At 38.4% G+C, this 20,889-nt stretch overlaps 1 protein-coding gene across 1 annotated transcript in view; it reads right to left on the minus strand.

Moving 5' to 3' along the window:
- Positions 1 to 20,889, minus strand: part of NELL2 (neural EGFL like 2) — a 329,161-nt gene that overhangs the window by 86,093 nt on the left and 222,179 nt on the right. The window contains exons 14-15 of the mRNA XM_036251838.1: positions 5,649 to 5,771; positions 3,368 to 3,463 (exon numbers count right to left, since the gene is read on the minus strand). Of these exons, the coding sequence (XP_036107731.1) occupies positions 3,368 to 3,463; positions 5,649 to 5,771 (219 nt within the window). The remainder of the gene's footprint in view (positions 1 to 3,367; positions 3,464 to 5,648; positions 5,772 to 20,889) is intronic.

Consider the following 20,889-nt stretch of genomic DNA (forward strand, 5'->3'; position numbering starts at 1 on the left):
GACCCAGAGAATCCAAGTTAAGAACCTCTTGCAGGAGGTGGAAAGAAGGCAGTAACCAGAAAAGGAAGTAACTCAAGAGTTCCTCACTCCAAGTAGATGAGAGAAACAGAAAACGGTTTGATTGCTTACAGTTTAGTACCAGTGACGCCAGATAGCAAATGTGACAAAATTCTAGCTGGATGTTCACGACACCAGCTTCATCTTCCTGGACACTCAGCTCAACTACATTTTCTAACTCCCTTGAATTCATGGGATTAGTTCTTACCAATGGTACAGAAAAGGAAGGACACTTCTAACCTGTGCCAGTGACAGCAGGTGTCTATTCTCCATGGCTTCTTCATAAAATGGCAGCAGCTAGGGTCCTTGATTTGAGCAATCTCAATCACAATCCCTCTCAACTCTCACCACCTTCACACTTGACAAACCAAACTGAGATGTGAGTAATAATATATTTTTTGTATTAACCACTGAAATTTTGGGACTTGATACAGAAGCTGATGCTATTTACCTTTATTAATAAAGTAAATATCACTAATAATACCCATCACATGTAAGGTCCACAGGTCAATAAAATAATTTTACATTATCTTCTTTAATTTTCCTTATAGCACCTACCTGATAGTATTTTATGTATTTATTTCTTTTCCTACTTCTAGTCCAAGCACATCCCTAGGCCGTGATTTCCATGCAGACAAGACTCAGCTTAGTTCACTTGCTACAGCCTGTTTCTAGATCACTGTTCAGCATATAACATATCCTCAATAATCATTTGTTGAATGAATGAGTGAATAAATTATTTTACATGGGTCTCTTCTCATCTAAAGTTATTTTTTAAAGGGTACAACTTATATTTATAACTGCATCAACAAAAGTAATTTTGTTGGAAGGTGACAGGTGAGGAGCTAACGTGTAACAATAACTGGGACAGATGTTCTGAGGCAAGTAGTAGGGTTACATTTTTCCAGATAGAAGGTGGGAACGGTTGCTGCTGCTGCTGCTTCTTCTTCTTCTTCTTCTTCTTTTTTTTTGGTACGTGCCCCTAGCGGGAACTGAACCCGGGACTCTCTGGTCTACAGGCCAACGCTCCAACCGCTGAGTCAAACCAGCCAGGGCTATTTGCTTCTTAAATAGTGAAATATGATTTTGGGCTGAGAGATCCTAGAAGGCAGAGGTGGACTCTGACCCATTGTCTTAGAGTGCCAACTTTACTCAATGGTATGTAAGTTAAATATTTTCATGCATTACAAAATAAAAATAAATGAATTTTTAGGATCAAACATAATGTTTTGAAGACATTTTATTCACCCTTGAGATGGGCCATTCTAGGACCTCCCTGGATGGAGGTATTCTCTCTCCTCTGCCATTAGTGACTTCAGTAGAATCTTTGAAAAGCATTAATGCAGATAAAATGCCTGGGTTTAGGCATAGAAAGTCCTTTGTATTAAGCTGCTAACTCTGTGACCTTAGATAAAATTTAATTACCCTGAACCCAATATTCCCATTTGTAAATGGAGATAATATGTACCTTGGAGGCAACTACTTGTGAAGAATAAGTTGATGTCTAGAGAGTACGAACACTGAGAAGTTGTCTAACTTGCCCAAAGTCACATGGAAGCAGATGGTAGAACTGCATCTGGAACCCATGTCTGTCCTTCCCTGCGCACGGGGCTGCTACAGAGAGCTACTTACAGTAAGTCTGGGATCATCTTCTTTTTTTAGACTGGAAGTTCAAGGATAATTAAATGGAGAAAGCTACATATTCTGTTGGGTTATTTTTAACTCTAGTATTAAATTTTACATTGCTTAAATTAATCTTACATCATTCCAGATTTTCACAATCTCATTACATTTTTTTCCAGTGGAAGAATGATACACAGGATGGAGCATGGTCATTATTCATCCCTGATTTTCTGGGACAGCCTTTATTTTAAAATTCCACACCAATAAAATGCTCTGAAAAAGCCAGTACATCAGTATTGACTCTGCACCAGAAGCAGTACAAAATACCGTGTTCAGGAAACATAATCGCCAGAGGTGTTGATACACAGGACCACGGCGCACCTTGGCGTATGTGGGTGAACTACTGCAGATAAAACCATTGTACTAAAAGGACATGGTTTTGATATAGCAAATCCTATGACAGTTAATAACCAGAAATCTGTATTTTTAACAAAGTTAACAAGTTCTATGGGTGGTTCACATGTACAGAGTTGGAAACTCCTGATGTAGTAAATGATCCCTTTAAGAAAGAGTCCCACCAATCAAAAATAGCCACTATGTGTCTTCTATTATAGACTTTTGTAATCAATTAGTCACTGAAGTTTGAAAAGCACCAGGGTGTAGGTACTTGTAGAAAGAAATGATCTAGTGATGCAAGCCCTTTTGTGAGCATCCTTCTGTGAACAGTGGCAGTACCTACTCAGTAAAATGTTCTCTTCCCAAATGCACCAGAGTACTTCCTGTCTCACATTCTGACCAGTTGGTGTTCGTATTAAACTAGATGACTTTGCAAGCAGGGTGGAGGCAAGAAATGCACTGTATCTACTGCCCTGAGGCTTATGCAAAGCACTGTGAGATGGCAACCACCAATCACTGACGGCAGCAGCTTCCTCTTAGGAATGAGAATTGGACTCTCTGAGGTCATCTGCTACTAGAACCCACTTGACCCAAAGCAACCAAAACTATGACTGATATGATTTTAATTAGAACCTGATACTCAAAACACTTTTTGTTTTTATTCTTAAGGTATATTTTCAACTGAAGAAACATCTTACTTTAGGTCATAAGCTTTATATAAACTACATGTATTCTGTAAAATATTGTTTAAAATTTCTAGTATTAGTATCTATCAGAAAGAGTAAGTAGAATGAACTTAAATGAGGAATGATTAAGTAGTAGAAAACTTGAAATACTTTGCAAATAAACAATAAGTGAATATTGAATGGGCCAGGTAAAAATTTATTAAAAATTCTCAAATGTGAATGCAGATGCTATTGTGTCTTAGGAAGTGAGTTGGCCATAAGCTTGAAATCTATGCTTTAATATAGTCAAATAGATGCCAGAAAAAAATGGGCTCTAATTGAGTATAATGAATTGCGAAGCATAAAAGCCTGGGCAATCCCACACATCTTTCTGAAAATCCTTAATATGCTTCTAGTTATAATAGCTGAAAACCTCCTTAGAGTGACTTTGGGGAGCTACCCAGTGAATATGCATCACTGAAATGCCCTCCTGCCCCCCACTCCTAGCACTCCTTTATTAATAGCTCCATGTTAAGAAAGCCCACATAAAATGTTATTTTCCTCATGCATTAGTTTATACATTAGTGTAAAAATGCATTTTCCAGAAGACGGAATGATGCTCTCACCTGTTTCGCAGCTGGGCCCCGTGAAGCCCTGAGGGCAGGCACACACGTTTGCAGCAATACAGGCCCCGCCATTCCTGCAGCCATCTCTGCAAAATGCTAAAATAATCCAGATACACGATTTTAGCATTTGAGAAGTTAAGTACTTCGAGATATTCTAAATCCAGATTTCCTTTATTCCCTTGGAGATGTGCACATCAAATTATAAATGCTATTCTAATTTCATATTCATACAATATTTTCCTTCCAGGTAAGAAATTTCAACACCATTTATAAAACAGTGTTCTTTCCAAGGTTTTAAAAAAATCACCTGTAAAATAAAATACAGTAACCTTACACAACAAGAAGTGAATTAGAATAGGATTTCACATCATTATAATAACCAAGCTTGATATCAAACCTAAAAAATGGCACCTATCCTCTATAGTTTTCTTAAGGAGCAAACTACTATGCAGAGAAAACAATAAGGAAATAGGAAACAATTAAATCCTGTGAGGCTCTCAATGATCATTCTATACACTGGCCAAAGTGCCAAAATATTAGAGAAATGCCCCTTCTTTCAAAGAGTTTTAAAATCAGTCCTGGTGATGAATTAGCCAACGGTAAGAAGAATTCGCTATCATGGTTTTTGGAAATAGTCTTGCATTCCCATGCCAACGACAGGTCAGGATCCAGGATCAAGGGCAAAGAAATGCATAGCCTATTGTCTTAGAGTGGGTTTGCAAGAGAGTAGAAAAAAGAATCAAGGTCTGAGCCATTGCAAAGGTGTTCTATTGAGATGTGCTCCCTTTAAAGGTGAGAAGAACAAGACGTATGGACAGCACCCTTAGAAGCTTCTTTTCCACTCCAGCTTATTCTTTGGCTCTAAGGCTCAGGGGGCTGTTCCCTCTGCCTGGCCAAGCCTGTCCCCAATGAACAGACCATCTTGTTACATTCATTGGGGCAAGGCTTTTTCCACAATGCTCTAAATTAAGGATTTCCATAGATTTTTACAAACCAGAGTAGTCCTCTGGTGCATCCATATTGGCATCCAGTGTATTATTGTAATTGTACACCAGGACTTAGATCCATGCTCACGAGTCACTGCATTAACACTGTCCCATTATTTCCTCCTCCCACACACAGTGTTGTAGCAAATCAATTTTAGTAAACTCCAGGATGGTGAGCATATTTGAAAAAGGGGCAGTTTTGAAGCTTAAAATGGCTAAATGAGACAAATAAAAAATAAATCTTATGACAGAATAATGAATATGGACTTTATCCTACGGGAATTGGTAGTTTCCAAAATAGAACCTCTATTTCCCTAGTAAAGTAGGAGGTAAGCTCACCGGATAAAGGAAAGAGGGGGCTGGCGAGAGCGACTTAATAAATTGGAGTGACTACAGTTGGAATGTCCACTGGTGAAAATGAAAGTCTCAGCTCAACAAGACATTTAAAAGCATTACTGATTGGTATTGACAAGGAAGCTAAAATGGGAAACTAGTCTGGCCACTGTGGCTCAGCAGTTGAGCGTCGACCCCTGCACCAAGAGGTCACTTGTATGATTCCTGGTCAGGGCACATGCCCAGGTTGTGGGTCCAATCCCCAGTGGGGGGCATGCAAGAAGCGGCCAATTAATGTTCTCTTTCATCAATGTTTTGATCTCTCTTTCCCTCTCCCTTCCTCTCTCTCTAAAATCAATAAAGGAAAAAAATAAAATGGGAAACTAAAATGTGTTGAGATCAAAAATTCCCAGGTAATTAGTATCAACGGCTCAAGAGACAGGGCAGAGAAGCAAACATGTGAGACTGGCTCAAAATACGGATAGTTCACAGAGGAATGTGGGGCTGTCAAATAAATAAATAAATACTCAAAAATGGTGGTTGTGTTTGGACTCAAAAAGAAATGTCTGAACCTGGGAGGAAACTAGAAAATCTAATGTAAAGGAAGGGTCAGAAAAGTGGAAGCTTAGGCTACTGTATGTAGGGAAACATGGGTTCAGATAATAAAAATGTTGAATTTTAAGATTTTAAAGGTGGGGCAGTTCTATAAAACAATGCCCCGGATGTGATCTCCTAGAGAGGACTGGAAATGAAAACGACTGTCCTGGAGGTCAAGGAACATTTGAACAATTTGCCACTTAAACACAGATGTAACCAGGAGGAAGACTGAGCCACATTGCAAAGCTCTCAGTGTCTATGGATGGTGCACGGAAGGTAGATAACAGTGGTGAGAGGGGTGGGGGGAGGTAAAGAGGGATTTGATTATTCCTAATGGAAGAGGTGTTGGCACTGAAACCTTTTACCTTTGCACATGGTTCCATTCCCTGTATAGCCTGGTTTGCAAACACAGTTGTGTCCTCCGACAGTGTTGAAGCATAGAGCATTTTCATCACAGTTGTGCTGATTTGTGATGCACTCATCATGTTCTGAAATGAGGAATACAGTTTTGTTACTCAGAGAGAAATTTTCAAACTGTACCTGCATCTTGGTTACTGTATAGTATCTTTTCCAAACACAGATATGCACAAATTACATATTAAGGGATAACTCATATTTTAAAGTACTGTATACTCCTTTTGCAGTACATACATAGTTTACACATCCACAAACCTTGAATGCAAATGGATCTGGACAAAAGGTCCACCCAAAGTAGGAAGGAATAGAAAGAGAGATAAGCAAGGGTAGGAATCAGTCTCAGAAGCAGTTCCCAGAGCCAGCTGTGCATGGTCTCTGTGGTTAATATTTGGGGAGTTACTCTCATTAAACACATCTGCCACATCAGTCTTCCCTGCAGCATGGGGAGGGTTCCGTGGAGTCTGACCTCCAGGATAATGGAGTTGAAGCTTTGGGAGGGAGGTGCAGTGAACACCCACACCCCCACTTGCAGGCATAAAGATGCACATGCAAGCTGCTAAGGAAATATTTCACCTCCCGAGTAAGTTCCCTCCTTCTGCAATGATAGTATCAGACCTATTAACTAAGGCATACTTGTCTTTAGAATATAAGCAAATATAAACTTTAAAATACACAATCAATATGATACTCCCTTGAACTGTGTGTATCCTGACATTTTTGTAAGCACAGAAGCACTTGATCCTCCCAAGACCCCTGTGAGGGGGGCAGAACTAAGATCATTTTCATCATTTTAAAGATGGGTTGATGTGATGTGGAGTGCTTAAATAGCCTACCCAAGTTCAAGGGAATATTATAACTTCAGAATTCTAGCTGTGTTCAGCAAAAATGTGAATGTAAGGAATAAGTACAGTGAATATGAGAAAGAAAACAGAACTAACGTCACAACCAAGTTGAGTAGAAATAAAATATAAGTGAGAAAATGTACACAAGTTAGTTCAGTCATCCAAAATCCCTCTTTATTTTATTTATGTATTTATTTATTTTAATTTTTTCTTTATTGATTTTAGAGAGACAGAGAAAAGGAGAGGGAGAGAGAGATAGAAACATCAATGAGAGAGAACATTGACTGGCCGCCTCCTGCATGCCCCCCACTGGGGATCGGGCCCACAACCTGGGAATGTGCCTTGACTAGGAATCAAACCAGCAACCTCTTGGTGCATGGGTTGACGCTCAACCACTGAGCCACACTGGCCAGGCAAAAATCTCCCTTTGTTGCTCGATCTCTTACATAAATATCATTTTAAAAATAATATTTTAAAATTAAAAGTAAATATATATTTTAATATACCTACATTGATCAAGCCATTATAGATGTAAACCAGAGATTTTCAACCTTTTTCATCTCATGGCACACAAAAACTAATTACTAAAATGCTGAGGCACACCAAAAATACATTATATTTTTTGCCAATTTGATTTTTAAAAAAGATATAATTTTGATTCCTTCATATCGGACAACTATTGTGGTGTTGGCTGTTGTCATTTTTTTCATTTTACAGTCTAAGGGTAAAGGGGTCAGTGCCCCTAACTAAATAGTCAGATATTGCACGTTTTAAACATTCCTGTGGCACACTAGTTGAAAATCGCTAAAGTAAATCATCAAAGCAAAAATAAATAATTACTTTTCATTTTAGAACTTTTTATATTCCAGACAATATATTATAAGAGTAATATACCTGGAACTTTGAAAAAAATTTTGGCATATACAGTTGAGATTAGACTTATTTCAACTAATAAAATAGAAGGTTCTGTGTTTTATTATTTTTTTTAGAAGGTTAACATTTCAAAATTATATGTCCTGTGTCATGTAAGCACAAAGTTATGAGAGTTTTAACTATAGCCCTGCAATAATATTAGAGATTATTCCCGATAATTTTTTACATGAAAGAGAGCTTTTAATCACGAAGGTTTCCTAAATTGCATGAATAGATATTTGTTTTATTTTTTAAATTTCCAGCTGAATTTTCCCAAATTGTGTAAAATTTCACCCTGATTATCTGGTGCCAGAATATTTCATAGTTTTTATAAATCCATACATATTGATGACCATTTAGAAAACAGCTAGATTACACGCAGGTCTCCTAATTGGAACTTCCTTGGACCACCATAAAATTTCAGAGAGACCAGAACGGCCAGCCCACCTACCTTTTGGTTCAGCAGTCTGAAACAAAATAAATCCACATCTACCACCAAATATATCCCCGGTGCAATTCAAAGGGCAGCAGTTCATCTATAAATCTCTACATGGACAGCCATAGGCCCTGTTAAGACAGCTGCTGATTGATTAGATGCTGTTTTCATCCCTGTCTTAATTATCTTCTTAATTAGATGGTACTCACCGGGTAGAGGTAGAACCTAACAAGATTCAGTTTAGTGATGAGTATGATAGTATTCAACAAACATTAAATACTCACACAGCCTGGGATTTGTTTTTTTCTGTGGCCACTTACTCTCACCATTACTGAAATGAGTGAGTGCTCCTAACCAATTGGAGGGTCAAGACAGTTTTCAAGTTTTTAAATACATCTGCATGTGTATGCACATTGTTCCCTGTGCCCGATGTGCCTGCCCCTTTCTTCCCCTGGGAAACTCTTAGGGCTTTGAAATACATCACTAAAATGTCATGCTCTGTGTGACTTAGTCTCCCTCTCCTGCAGAGTTCGTCTGTTTCCCTAGCACCGTGTACAAGGCTCTGAGATTATATTGTATCTTGTCTACTTTTTGTTGGCCCTACACAGGAGTTTTGAGATAAGAATTTTGTAGTTTTCTTTGTGCTAATTTAAGCATTCAGAGAATGTTTCTTGAATAAATGACTGAAAAAATAAATGGCCAAATGTTGAAAGCAAGAACCTATTTTTCTCTGCCATTATCATTCAAGTCAATCTCAATATATTCAGTTATAAACTAGATGCCAAGTAGAAGGCATCTAAAAACCTACACTGCTTTTTGCTGATCTTAATATGGGGTGTGTGTGTGTGTGTGTGTGTGTGTGTGTGTATGTGTGTGTTTTACTTTGGGATATTTCAGGTATTAAAGTAGCAGAACATATTTTGAAAACAGAAAATATGAATTTCTTTAGGCTATCACTTTAAAAGTTGTGCACACTACTTAAAGTTGACTGAACTTATAATTATCAATTAAAGTAAACTATAACTTTGGGAAAGCCTTTAAATATACTATAATCTCACAGAAGAATTAACTTAAATGTCATAATCCTTTACAAAACAGAATGTGAATGAAGCAAGGAGGAAATATTTTGTAAGGTCATCTCCATAAATCATTAATTATTGCTGCTCCCTATCCAGTTTTGGTCAAATGTTGACTTCTTACCTTTCCCCTGCCTCACATCTCCCTGAGGACTCCACCACCACGGCCAACCCATCAGTCAGCCTCTCTATTTTTTAAAATATATTTTTATTGATTTTAGACAGAGAAAAAAAGGAGAGGGAGAGAGAGAGAGAGAGAGCGAGCAATATTGATGAGATAGAAACATCAATCTGCTGCCTAATGCATGCCCCTCACCAGGGATCGAGCCCACAACCTGGGCATGTGCCCTAATTGGCAGTCAAACCGGTAATCTTTGGGTACACAGTACAACGTTCGACTGAGCCACCCTGGCCAGGGCCAGCCTCTCTACTTTTAATACTTCCTCCAATATTTTCAACATACAATAAGTAAAATTAAATAAAATAAAACAAGGAGGGAAATACTACAATATAATGTAAATCACTACTACGTTCCAGTGTTTGAGAGAGCGTGGCAGAATGCAATAACAAATGAATTCCAAGTTTTATAATACACAGAAAAGTAGACATTTCAGACCTGAGGTTTATGAACAGTCCATAAGAGACAATGCTATTTTGCACATTATTATTTTAATCAAAATTTAATCATATTTGTATCTACAAATTTTAAATTTAAATAAAATGAAAAAATAAACATGTAGAAGGAAAACACTATCAGTCAGCAGTGCTAAACGAAAGTAATATGAGTATAATCATTCCAGTACATTTTATATAGAAGCAATAATCTTATATTGATAGCTGGCAAAGGTGTCTGGTGTGCCATCATTTGTTGGCTCTGTAGCTCTACGTACTATGTAAAACTGATTTCATTCCAGTGACAAGGGTCAATATACTAAAATGTCTCTACAGAAAAAAAGTAATACGCACATCTGGATTCATCCAAATGCAGATGTTATATATAACAATACTTCTTAGCTAATCACTTAGTTTCAACGATTAACTCCTAACCTGGGTGAGTTCAAGTATCTAAAACGATAAGACTCCATACCCAACACGTCATCAGTCATAATAACACAGTTGGACTGAAACTGAGCTTTAAATTTGGTACTCAAACTGAGCTGTTGCCAGAATGAACGTACTATCTACAGACAAAACAATCACTCCAAGATTCACACCGCTTCTCTATGATTCAAACACAGACATGTAATACACATGGCACATGTTCTAATCAAGAACTCCACTGTAATACAAAATACTACAAAAAATAGGAGTTAGAAGTAATCACTCAAATATATCTACATTTCAATAAAATGAAATACAATTTTCTTCAATATCTATTTTTATTAGAATCTGCTTGGGTTAAAAATGATGGTTATAAACAGTAGCTGCTCTCAAAAAGCTTATAGTTTAGTTGAAAAGATAAAACAAAACAAAAAATGCCTTTAGCTTTGGCTTCATTAAGAGAAATACTAAAGTATTTTATTTACAGAGTGTTGAAACAATCAGAAGAGTAAGTCACTTCTGGTTGAGTCAGGTGAAATTCAAGAATCACTTGCCCTGGCCAGGTGGCTCAGTCGATTGGAGCATGGTCCCATATACCAAAAGGTTGTGGGTTCAATCCCCAGTCAGAGTGTGTATGGGAGGCAACTGATCAATAATTCTTTTTCACATTGATGTCTCTCTCTCTCTCTCTCTCTCTCCCCCCCCCTTCCTCTCTCTAAAAAAATCAATAAAATCATATTCTTGGATGAGGAGTTTTTTAAAAAAGAAATTATATTTTCTATGCTGCTGCTTCTTTTCCCGTCCAAACCTAGAAATACTGAGAATACGGCAGCTATTCTAACACACAAGTGTAAGTTCTCCTAAGAAACCTGTTTCACTTTTCCTGACCAAAGAACTTCCTGGAATATAGATTTACATCAAATAAATTCTTTCTTCAAGTGTGGCAGGATATGGCTCTAAACATAGCGACAAACTACCTCTGGTCTTAACACTTATCTGATTAGTAGGAATCTGAGAACAAGCTCCTGAGGACTTAAGAATGAATGAGTCTTGGAGCAAGGAAGTTCATAGGGTGTACAGTAAAACTGAGGAATTTATAATAACACCATCGAACTATACATTTTGAATGGTAGTTTATTTCAGAAATGTATAGCTGCCGAGTCATTTTCCTCTTGAATCTCTGTAGACCAGAAGTACTGCCACGGATGGGTTTATTAGAAGCTCATCCGAATTTCATTTACATGTCTTCACCAAAGTAAATATGTAGTACCTGCACTGGCATATAAAGAGCATCAGAACAAGTCAGTCCATGGTCTGCAATACTGACACCTCTGGTTTCATTCTTTAAAGAACGACAACTGTGAGTCCTCAGATAAAATACAGTGATACCTCGGTTCTCGAACATAATTCGTTCCAGGAGGACGGTCGAGAACCGAATTGTTCGAGAACCGAAGCAATGAAACCCAATAGGAAAGCGTGACTCCACAAAGCGTGACTCTCTCCACAAAGCGTGACTCTCTCTGCACTCACACTGATGACGCAAGCAAGGCGCGCTGGGCCGAATGAACGCCATTCGGCTCAACTCGGCTCATCTCGGAAGTTCGAGTTCCAAATATTTGTTCGGATTCCAAGACAAAAGTTTCTCGAATCTCCATTTGGTCAAAAACCGAGGCGTTCGAGAACCGAGGTATCACTGTATACCATCTCTACTCTATCTAAGTAAACAACTCCTAGGACTTGTCCTCAGCTCCTTAGTATAGTCACAAGATGATTAGTCTACCCATTTCAAAATGGGTACAAACTGAGCTTAAAGAATGTTCTAAATTACCACTCAACAATCCCTAGATGGTTTGGGGGTGTGTAAGAAAGAATGGGAACTCTTTCCTTGCTTCTCTCTCCCCCTTCCTCAGACATTTAGTGGTCTGGCATATGAAGACCTGGTGTGCGTTGCCACCAGCAACACAAATCCCTGCAACCAAAACATTTATGCTCTGATGATTACTGATTTTTAGAGAACACTGTTAACAATCTGTTAACTGGTTTAAAACACCCTCCATCAACAGTTCTGCACTGGGACCATAAGTAAATAGGAAGGATAAAGTGGAAAAATTTGAGAAAATATACACTATTTTAACAAGCAATAGCAGAGAGGCAGTGTAACACAGTGTTTATATTTGATTTCCAGATAGGCTTGATTTTAGCTGTCCTTCTATCTTAGTTCTGTGGGCCTGGAAAAGTTAACCCATCTTTCCTAGTTTAAAATGAGAAAACTGAGACCTATATTAGAGAACTCTGTGAAGAATCAACTTCAATAAAAAATGTAAAGACCCTGGCAAATAATAGATACTTGATCAATATTAGTTACCTTCTCATCCACTTTATCTACATCCGTGGGAAAATTTAATTTACTAACTACATAATATCCTCTCTTTTCTAATTCAGTTCTGTGGAGAAAATCTAAATGTCTCACAGAGTTGGGTCTCTTCTTAATCTTTTCTGAAATTAAATACATTTTGAACATTTTCTGGTTTCCAAAATGCCATTACTTTCCATGGTTACATCAATAGGGAAAAAATCCCTTCTATCATACTTACTCAAATCTATTCACTTTGCTTCTTATGATTACCTTATTTACTCACTTTCTATTACAGAGAAAAATCTATTCACTACCATGTCATTTTAACAGAAATCTACTTTTGACACTATTAAAGTAACTACAAGAAATTATACTTTCGACCTGCTCAGTGCCCACATTAGCAGCAAACCCACTGAAACTCATTTTTAACACCTAGTTATTTTTTGTTCACTGCTCTACTTTCCTGTTCACTGGCTACACCAATTCAATACCGACTCCTTATTATTCTTAGTTTGTGTGAAATTTGTTCAGAGTACTTCCCTCTGACATGCCTGGTTTATTTTCTTCCAGTCTTTCCACTGACTCGCTCCCCCTCCTTTCCTCATCCTTGTTTGCTCAAGAATTTTAGCAGCCAGAGCACATTCTCATTTCCTCTTTGCCGTGGCAGTAATTTTATAAGGTAATCTAAATCCTGATTTTGTGGCTGAAACTTTTGTTTTAGATTGTGTTTCATGAAATAAGTTTTGTCTGAGCACATTGTAGGGAAACAGAATTCTCGTAGCTGTCAGCCAGTGTACATGTATTCGTTCCAAACACGCTGACGAAGCTTCCGCTCGCTGCTGCCGTGCTCCGGAGGCTACGAAGGATCACTAACTAGGACTTGTGATCACAAGGGACTTTAGAACTAGTGGAGGGCTGGTGATAGGAACAGATAACTATGATACACTGTAGGAGATGTTTAGTGCTACAAAGAGAAAATAGTAATAACGGTAACAATAGCGACAGCTAATTCCTGAGTGTTTACTACGTGCTGTAGAGCATCATCCCTTTCAGTTATCATAAACATCTTTCCAGGCAGGTCCTATAATTATTGCTATTGTGCAAATGGGAGTACAGAGCTTTCTTAGAGCAAATGCATATTTTGCCCAACATCATATAGCTAGGAAATGACAGGCCTGGATTTGCCTTCAGTGTTTGAAAAAAATGATGTCCTACAAAGATCTCATGAGGCTTAAAGAGGAAGAGGTGACGGCTGACAGGCCTGGGAAAGTGTTGTGTAGGAAATAGGCCAAGCAAGTGGGTCTTGAAAGATAGCGAGGGTTTTTAACCGAAAAGGGGTAAAGACAGGAGAGAGCATTCCACAGAGAGAACACAGGGGGAAGAGAAAAGCATAGGGTTGGTAGGGCCAGGAAGTGCTGGAGCCGATAGAGATGACAGAGAAGTAAGTGTGAGTAGGGTCAGGAACACAGCGTGATTCTATCTGGTGAGCAACAAACAGCCACTTTCGACTGTATAGTATAAGGTGGTATGATAAACTTAGAGTCGATTTGGGGGGAAACTAGCAGCAATGTGTAGATGAGGACAGACTAACTTTCCTCAGCAAAGTGGGTGTCCCATGTGAGCAAGGTAGCATCCCTCTTTTTTTAATCTTTCTCTCCTCCTTTTGTTCTTCTCTATCAGAGACAGAGTTAGATTATTACCAAGAATTGCAACAAGGGTCTCTGCCATCCTGAGAGGTGAAGCAAACGGTTAAGGAGGAAGAGAAGGAAGACAAGGCAGGAGCGGGGAAAGGGGAAGAAAGCAGACAGACAGAAATGGAGTGCTCATCCACTGCCAATACCGTGCTGAGCCACGCCTGTGTGCAGCCTAAGGAACTACTACTGGAGGACACAGGAAGGATAGTTGGAAAGCGAGCACCCAAATCCTAAGGTTCAAATCCCTTTAAGGAAAGAACTGTGTCTCACTCATTATACACCCCAGTCCCTGTGCTTCTGTGGAATGAAGCAGTTGAACAGAGGTGCTGAGGCAGAATGAACAACGTGATGGAGAAGAGGAAGGGATTAGACGTAGGACGGATGGTCCTACAGAGAATTAGTATTTGAGTCAAGGGGAGGAAAGCACTGAGAACAACTCCAGTTTCCAATCTGGGTGACTGGGTACGATGGTGGTGAGTTGAATAGAAGTTAGAGGGCTTCTTACATTTAGGGATTTTGTTATCCTTGTTTTGATTTGGTTTTTATGGTGAAGTCGACAATAGGATTGAGAAGTCAAACATAAAAATAAAGATCATATAGGAAGTTGAATTTACTCTATTGAAGGTGACAGTAAACTGAGTAAATACTCCCCACTCAAAATCTGTTAGGTCACCTAAATGGTAAACCCTTGGCTCTACTTCATCAATTGACCTTAAAATCCAACACCATGACTAGTACAAAATTGGTCTCCACAGAGTACTTGTGAAAGAGTGAATCAATCACTAAAAAGTGTCCCAATCTGACACGCAAAACATTTAGAGAGACCAGCTCATGCAAAATACTCACATTCTCTATAGTGACCATCTTGCACACCTCCTGTGTTCTTTTCCATCCCCTCAGTGGCTGTGTCGCTCTTTATTTACCTGCCTGCCCCAACTTCATCCCCTTGATCGCCACACGTAACCCCATCAACAACTTCACAGAAAGCCCTTCAGGTCATCCTCGGATTTCATACCCACAGAAGAATCTACAACTAAATATATCCTTAAGTCTTTCCTCCTCTCAAGCCAGGAATCTGAGAGGCATCAAAGACTTCTCTTCCCTTCCTCCCACATACCACATTCAGGGACCAATTCATCTGGATGGTACTTCCTTGGCAGTTCTCGTTTCCATCCCCCCATCTTCATTCCCACTGCTATGCAGCCACTCAATTCTGGGCACTAAAATATCTCTTGGATTATTGCATATCCTCATGATGACATTACTCCAGTTTTGTACATCTCCAAACAAATATCAGAATACTTTTTCAAATAAAATCTGATCTTCTCTCTCTCTCTCCCCGCCCCCCGCAATTCTCTCTTACTTTGTTGTTGTTGTTGTTGTTGTTGTCACGTGCTCCCAGCGGGAACCAAACCCAGGACTTTCTGGTCCGCAGGCCGATGCTCCAACCACTGAGCCAAACCGGCCAGGGCTCTCTTACTTTTTTTTAAAGTAACATATTGTTATTATGAGCCATCAGGGTACTGTTTACTCATCAAGACTTTCATTATAACCCTTTGCTCTTACAAAATTGCATCATTTACAACACCTCTTAATCATTTTATTATTATTATATTGAGACTTTAATAAAGGCCAAGGAGTGTACCAGCCAATCCCTGTATATTTCACATGTGTGTGCCTGCTTTTTGCCCAGAAAGCCCTTCCCCCTTTCTCCGCCTAACTCTCCTACTCATATCCCACTCAAATCAAATGATGCCTCCTTTCTCAGAAACACCTTCCTTAGAACTCTCAGTTTAATTTAGATGAGCACCTTAGAGCCTTGTGCTTAACTGTACCACAGCATTTGAAAGCCAGAGTGTGTAGTAAAGATTAAGGACTTTGGAGACAAGCTGCCTCAGTTCAAATCCTGACTCTGCCTTTTATTAGCTGTCAGATCATGGACAAAATAATTTAATCCCTCTAAATCACAGTTTCCTCCTCTGTTCCATGGGCCAAATAATAGTAAAAGAACAAAACCTCCAGCAGAATCTGGGGCAGTACTCAGTAACCAAACAAGTATGTCTGTAGTAAAGGTATGACTATTCATACCAAATTGGACAGAGATGAGAAATAGCATCACATCAGATCAAACTTTGCTGTCAAATGAATTTTAAAAATAAACATTCAATTTCCAGAGCTGTCTGGACTTTTTGGAGTTCAGAACTGTAGATAAGGAGTTGTGGATCTGTATGTTTTGTATAGAGTTGCAAGGATTAAATGAGGTAATGTCTGGAAAGCACTTAGGATAATCCTGGTTCGGGTGAATGCCCCATGAGTTAGTATTACAGTAGCCCGATCACACTAAAGGGGATGGTTAATTCTCTTACCCTCCCCCCACTAATCAAGTTACTCCTTGAAATAGGGAATTTCTACTTTACATCTTTGAATCCTCACTTCTTACCATAACAGCTGACACATTTTAAGCACTTGGTAAATGTGAACAATGAAAAATGGTCAGACTTCAGTCTATACAAAATAAACATTTTCAATTTTGGAGAGTATTAAACATCTGGAGTTCATTGTACTCATCAAAAATCCATGCAACACACCTGAGATTTTACATTAAAGCAATACCTATGCATTGCTTAAGAGAATGTGATGCTTCACTTCAGCAAGGCAAAAGTTCAAGGTTGCTGCTCTGATGTTTTCATGCTAGCGAGCGTTGCCCCTAAATTTGGTAAGAGGTATGTTTTTCCATTTATTGACATTTATTTGAAAGAAGAGAAAGGCTTTCACTAAGCTAGTAAAAACCTCTGCTGGTAAACTACAGGATGTTGAAAAAAATAGAGGAAGATATGAAAAAGTGGAAGCATATACCTTGTTCATGGATTGGAAGAATTAACATCATTAAAATGTCCATATTACCCAAAGCAATCTATAGATTCAGTGCAATCCCCATCAAAACACATACGACATATTTCACAGAACTAGAACAAATACTTCAAAAGTTCACATGGAACCAAAAAAGACCCCAAATAGCCACAGCAATCTTGAAAAAGAAGGAAAAAGTAGGTAGGATCACAATACCGGATATCAGGTTATACTACAAAGCTGCTGTAATCAAAACAGCCTGGTACTGGCACAAGAACAGGCATATAGACCAGTGGAACAGAACAGAAAATCCAGAAATGGACCCAAGATGTTATGCTCAATTAATAATTGACAAAGGTGGCAAGAGCATACAATGAAGAAAAGACAGCCTCTTTAATAAATGGTGCTGGGAAAACTGGACAGCTACATGGGAAAAAAAAAGAAACTAGACCGTCAATTTACACCATACACAAGAATAAACTCAAAATGGATAAAAGACTTAAATGTGACCCATGAATCCATAAACATTCTAGAAGAAAATGTAGGCAACACAATTTAGGATATCACACTCAGCAGAATTTTCACTGATACATCACCTAAGGCAACAGAAACAAAGGAGAAAATGAACACATGGGACTACATCAAACTCAAAAAGCTTCTGCACAGCAAAAGATGCAATCATCAAAATGGAAAGGCAACCCACTGTATGGGAGAACATAATTGCAAATGATACATCAGATAAGGAATTAATTTCCAAAATATATAGAGTACACATACAACTCAACAAAGGAAAGACAAAGAACCCAATTGAAAAATGGGCAGAGGAACTAAATAGACACCTCTCCAAACAGGACATACAAATGGCCAAGAGACATATGAAGAAATGCTCAACATCACTAATCATCAGAGAGATGCAAATTAAAACAACAATGAGGTATCACCTCACACCTGTCAGAATGGCCGCCATCAACAAATCATCAAACAAGTGTTGGCGAGGATGTGGAGAAAAGGAGACTCTAGTACACTGCTGTTGGGAATGCAGACTGGTGCAGCCACCATGGAAAACAATATGGTGTTACCTCAAAAAATTAAAAATTGAACTGCCATTTGACCCAGTGATCCCAGTTCTAGGAATATACCCTAAGAAGCCTGAAACACCAATCAGAAAGAATACATGTACCCCCATTTTCATAGCAGCCCTATTTACAATAACAAAGATCTGGAAACAGCCCAAGTGTCCATCAGTAGACGAATGGATAAAAAAGCAGTGGTACATATACACAATGGAGTACTATGCAGCTGTAAGAAAGAAAGATCTCTTATCCTTTGAGACAACATGGAGAGACCTGGAAAGTATCATCCTAAGCGAAACAAGCCAAGCAGAGAATGACAAATATCACATGATCTCACTTATTTGTGGAATATAATGAACATAACAGTCTGAGGAATTGGGTAGACCCAGAGACATGGAAGTAGGGTACAGACTGACAACCCTCAGAAGAGGGGGCGGTGGGGGGAGGGAAGAGATAAACCACAGAACTTATATACCAGGTATGGGGTGGAGAGGATGGGAAGGAGAGTGTCAATGGGAAAAAGAAGGAGAAACATCTGTAACAAAAATAAATTAATAAAAATTTAAAAAAATAAAAAGAAACAAAATCTTCTGCTGGTGAAAATATTCACCCCCACCTAATCCCATGTGATCTATTCTTTCATTGACCGCTCCAAGGCCTGCTCACTTTAATACCTCCAAAACAAACAAAAAGACTAGAGAGAATAGTAAACAAACTACACCAGTAAAAATTGTCACAAGATCAAATGCAATATAAAAGGGAACTTCTGAAATGCACGATTATTGAAGGAAAAAAGCACAATCTTTTGAATGCATTTTAAGATAATTTTAGAAGGTTCCCACACTTGGAGCAGACACTATTCTAATCTTTTATCTTCCACCTTAAAGAAAATCAAATGATTTCTCAGATTTTAAAGGGTTGGAATTATGGGACAAGGAGTGCCTTCAACCTTTTCACTTGGGGACTTAATTTCATTCTTATTTTTTAATTAAAATTTTATTTTTCAATTACATTTTACACTCAGTGTTATTTTGTGTTGTTTCAGGTGCAGGGCACAGTGGTTAGACAATCATATACTTTACAAAGTGACCCCCTCCCCCATATTTCCAGTACCCACCTGGCCCAATACAGGGTTGTTACAATACTGTTGACTATTACCTATGTACTTTATATCCCCATGAATATTTTGTAACTGCTAATATGTACTTTCTAATTCCTTCACCTTTTCACCCAGTTCCCCAACCCCCACCCCTCTGGCAACCATCAGTCTGTTCTCTATATCTGTGAGTCGGCTTCTATTTTGTTTGTTCATTATTTTGTTCTTTAGATTCCACATACAAGTGAAACTTAATTTTTAAAATGAAGTTCATTACAAAATTTATCTTTTTTAGAGTGTTATTTGTGTCTCTATCACACAAAATATATGATATAAAACTATCTCTATTCCAAATTATTACATATAGTGTTCTTGAATATCTTTGATAAAACATAAAATATGTACATAAAAGTATCTTTTGTGCACTTTCATTTCATGCTTCTGTGTGTACTGTGTGCTTCAGAAAGTATTTAATTTATCTCTGACATTTTAGACCTAATATCCTTTCATGTCTATTTGCAATGTGTTTATTGATTTTACAGATGTGTTAGTTCCATTATGCTTATGTAAGAGCTGTGATTGCTATAAGATGAATAAGGCAAAATCCTTTCCTTCAAGATATTTATAGATGTTGTTTTGCATAAAATAATACATGTAAATGTGCATGTATGCATATGAATGTGTTATATGTGTATCTGTATGCATGCATGTACATATGTATAATTTATATACACTAGGTATATATAGACATTAGGTATCAGGTTGGTGATGAATTCACACCTGCGTTTGCTTACTTCTGGAATGGCAGGAATCAATTTAAGAGTACAGTAAAATCTTTTTTTTTTTTTTTCCTTCTGTCATTTAGAAAGCCATCTCTTTTTAAAATACAAAAAGAATTTTCTCTTCTGAGGATATGGTTAGAGTGTTTCCTTTTATATAATATATTATTTTCAAGAATTTCAAATGGCTTTTATTCTGCACCTCATTCTGAATCACTCACTTTTATGTGATGAGTTTCCTTCGAAGGCAGTCATTCTTTTCTCACTATTTCTCACAGAGGGGCGTGCTTGCCCCCAGGAATCACCCCAAGTGTTCACAGGAGTCTGAGAAAGACTTTAATCTGCCAACTCATCATTCACCTTCCTTGAATCCTGCATACCCCACCGCAGCAAGCAGACTTCCCCTCACCCCATTATTTGTCCTTAAGCCTTTAGCCTCTGGGATCCCGCTCAGATTGCTGCTTGAATGTGAATAGAAATATGACCTCAAGACAAGATGTGCAGCTGAAGAACATCTGAATAACAACAAGTGGGAGTGGACTGTGGTCCTAACTCTCTTTCCTTCCCCTTCTCACTTCACTCCTTGTCTTCTTGCATCTCAGCTTCTTGTCCTGGTTTCCCAGTTGCAAGCTTTATTTACACTCCTTTCCAATTTACTCACTCCACTTTTATTATTCCACAGTATCAATTAAATTTTTTAATTGTAATTTATAATCTTCTCCCTGACTGCAAGTATATACTGTAATTACAGCCAGCAATGGCCTGCTCTGGGGAAAACACCTGCTCCTTGTGTTCGCCGCTCTTATTCCCCCTCCTCTGATGGCACCGCAGCTCCCTCATAGCTGCCTTCTTTCCCTTCCTTTCTCTGGGCGCCCAGATCGCCTACGACTGGCAAGTAAGTGGATTTATAGGCTGCCTCTTTTAGTGTTTAGTGTTAAGTCTGCTCCACGTATCTGCCCATGCTGATAGACCTTTCACACGTTCAGAATGTCCCCTGAAGGTGAAGTGGGACAAAAGGAGGAAGGCAGGAAGGT

This window comes from Molossus molossus, unplaced genomic scaffold, assembly GCF_014108415.1.
Source record: "Molossus molossus isolate mMolMol1 unplaced genomic scaffold, mMolMol1.p scaffold_m16_p_10, whole genome shotgun sequence".
Taxonomy (NCBI): Eukaryota; Metazoa; Chordata; class Mammalia; order Chiroptera; family Molossidae; genus Molossus; species Molossus molossus.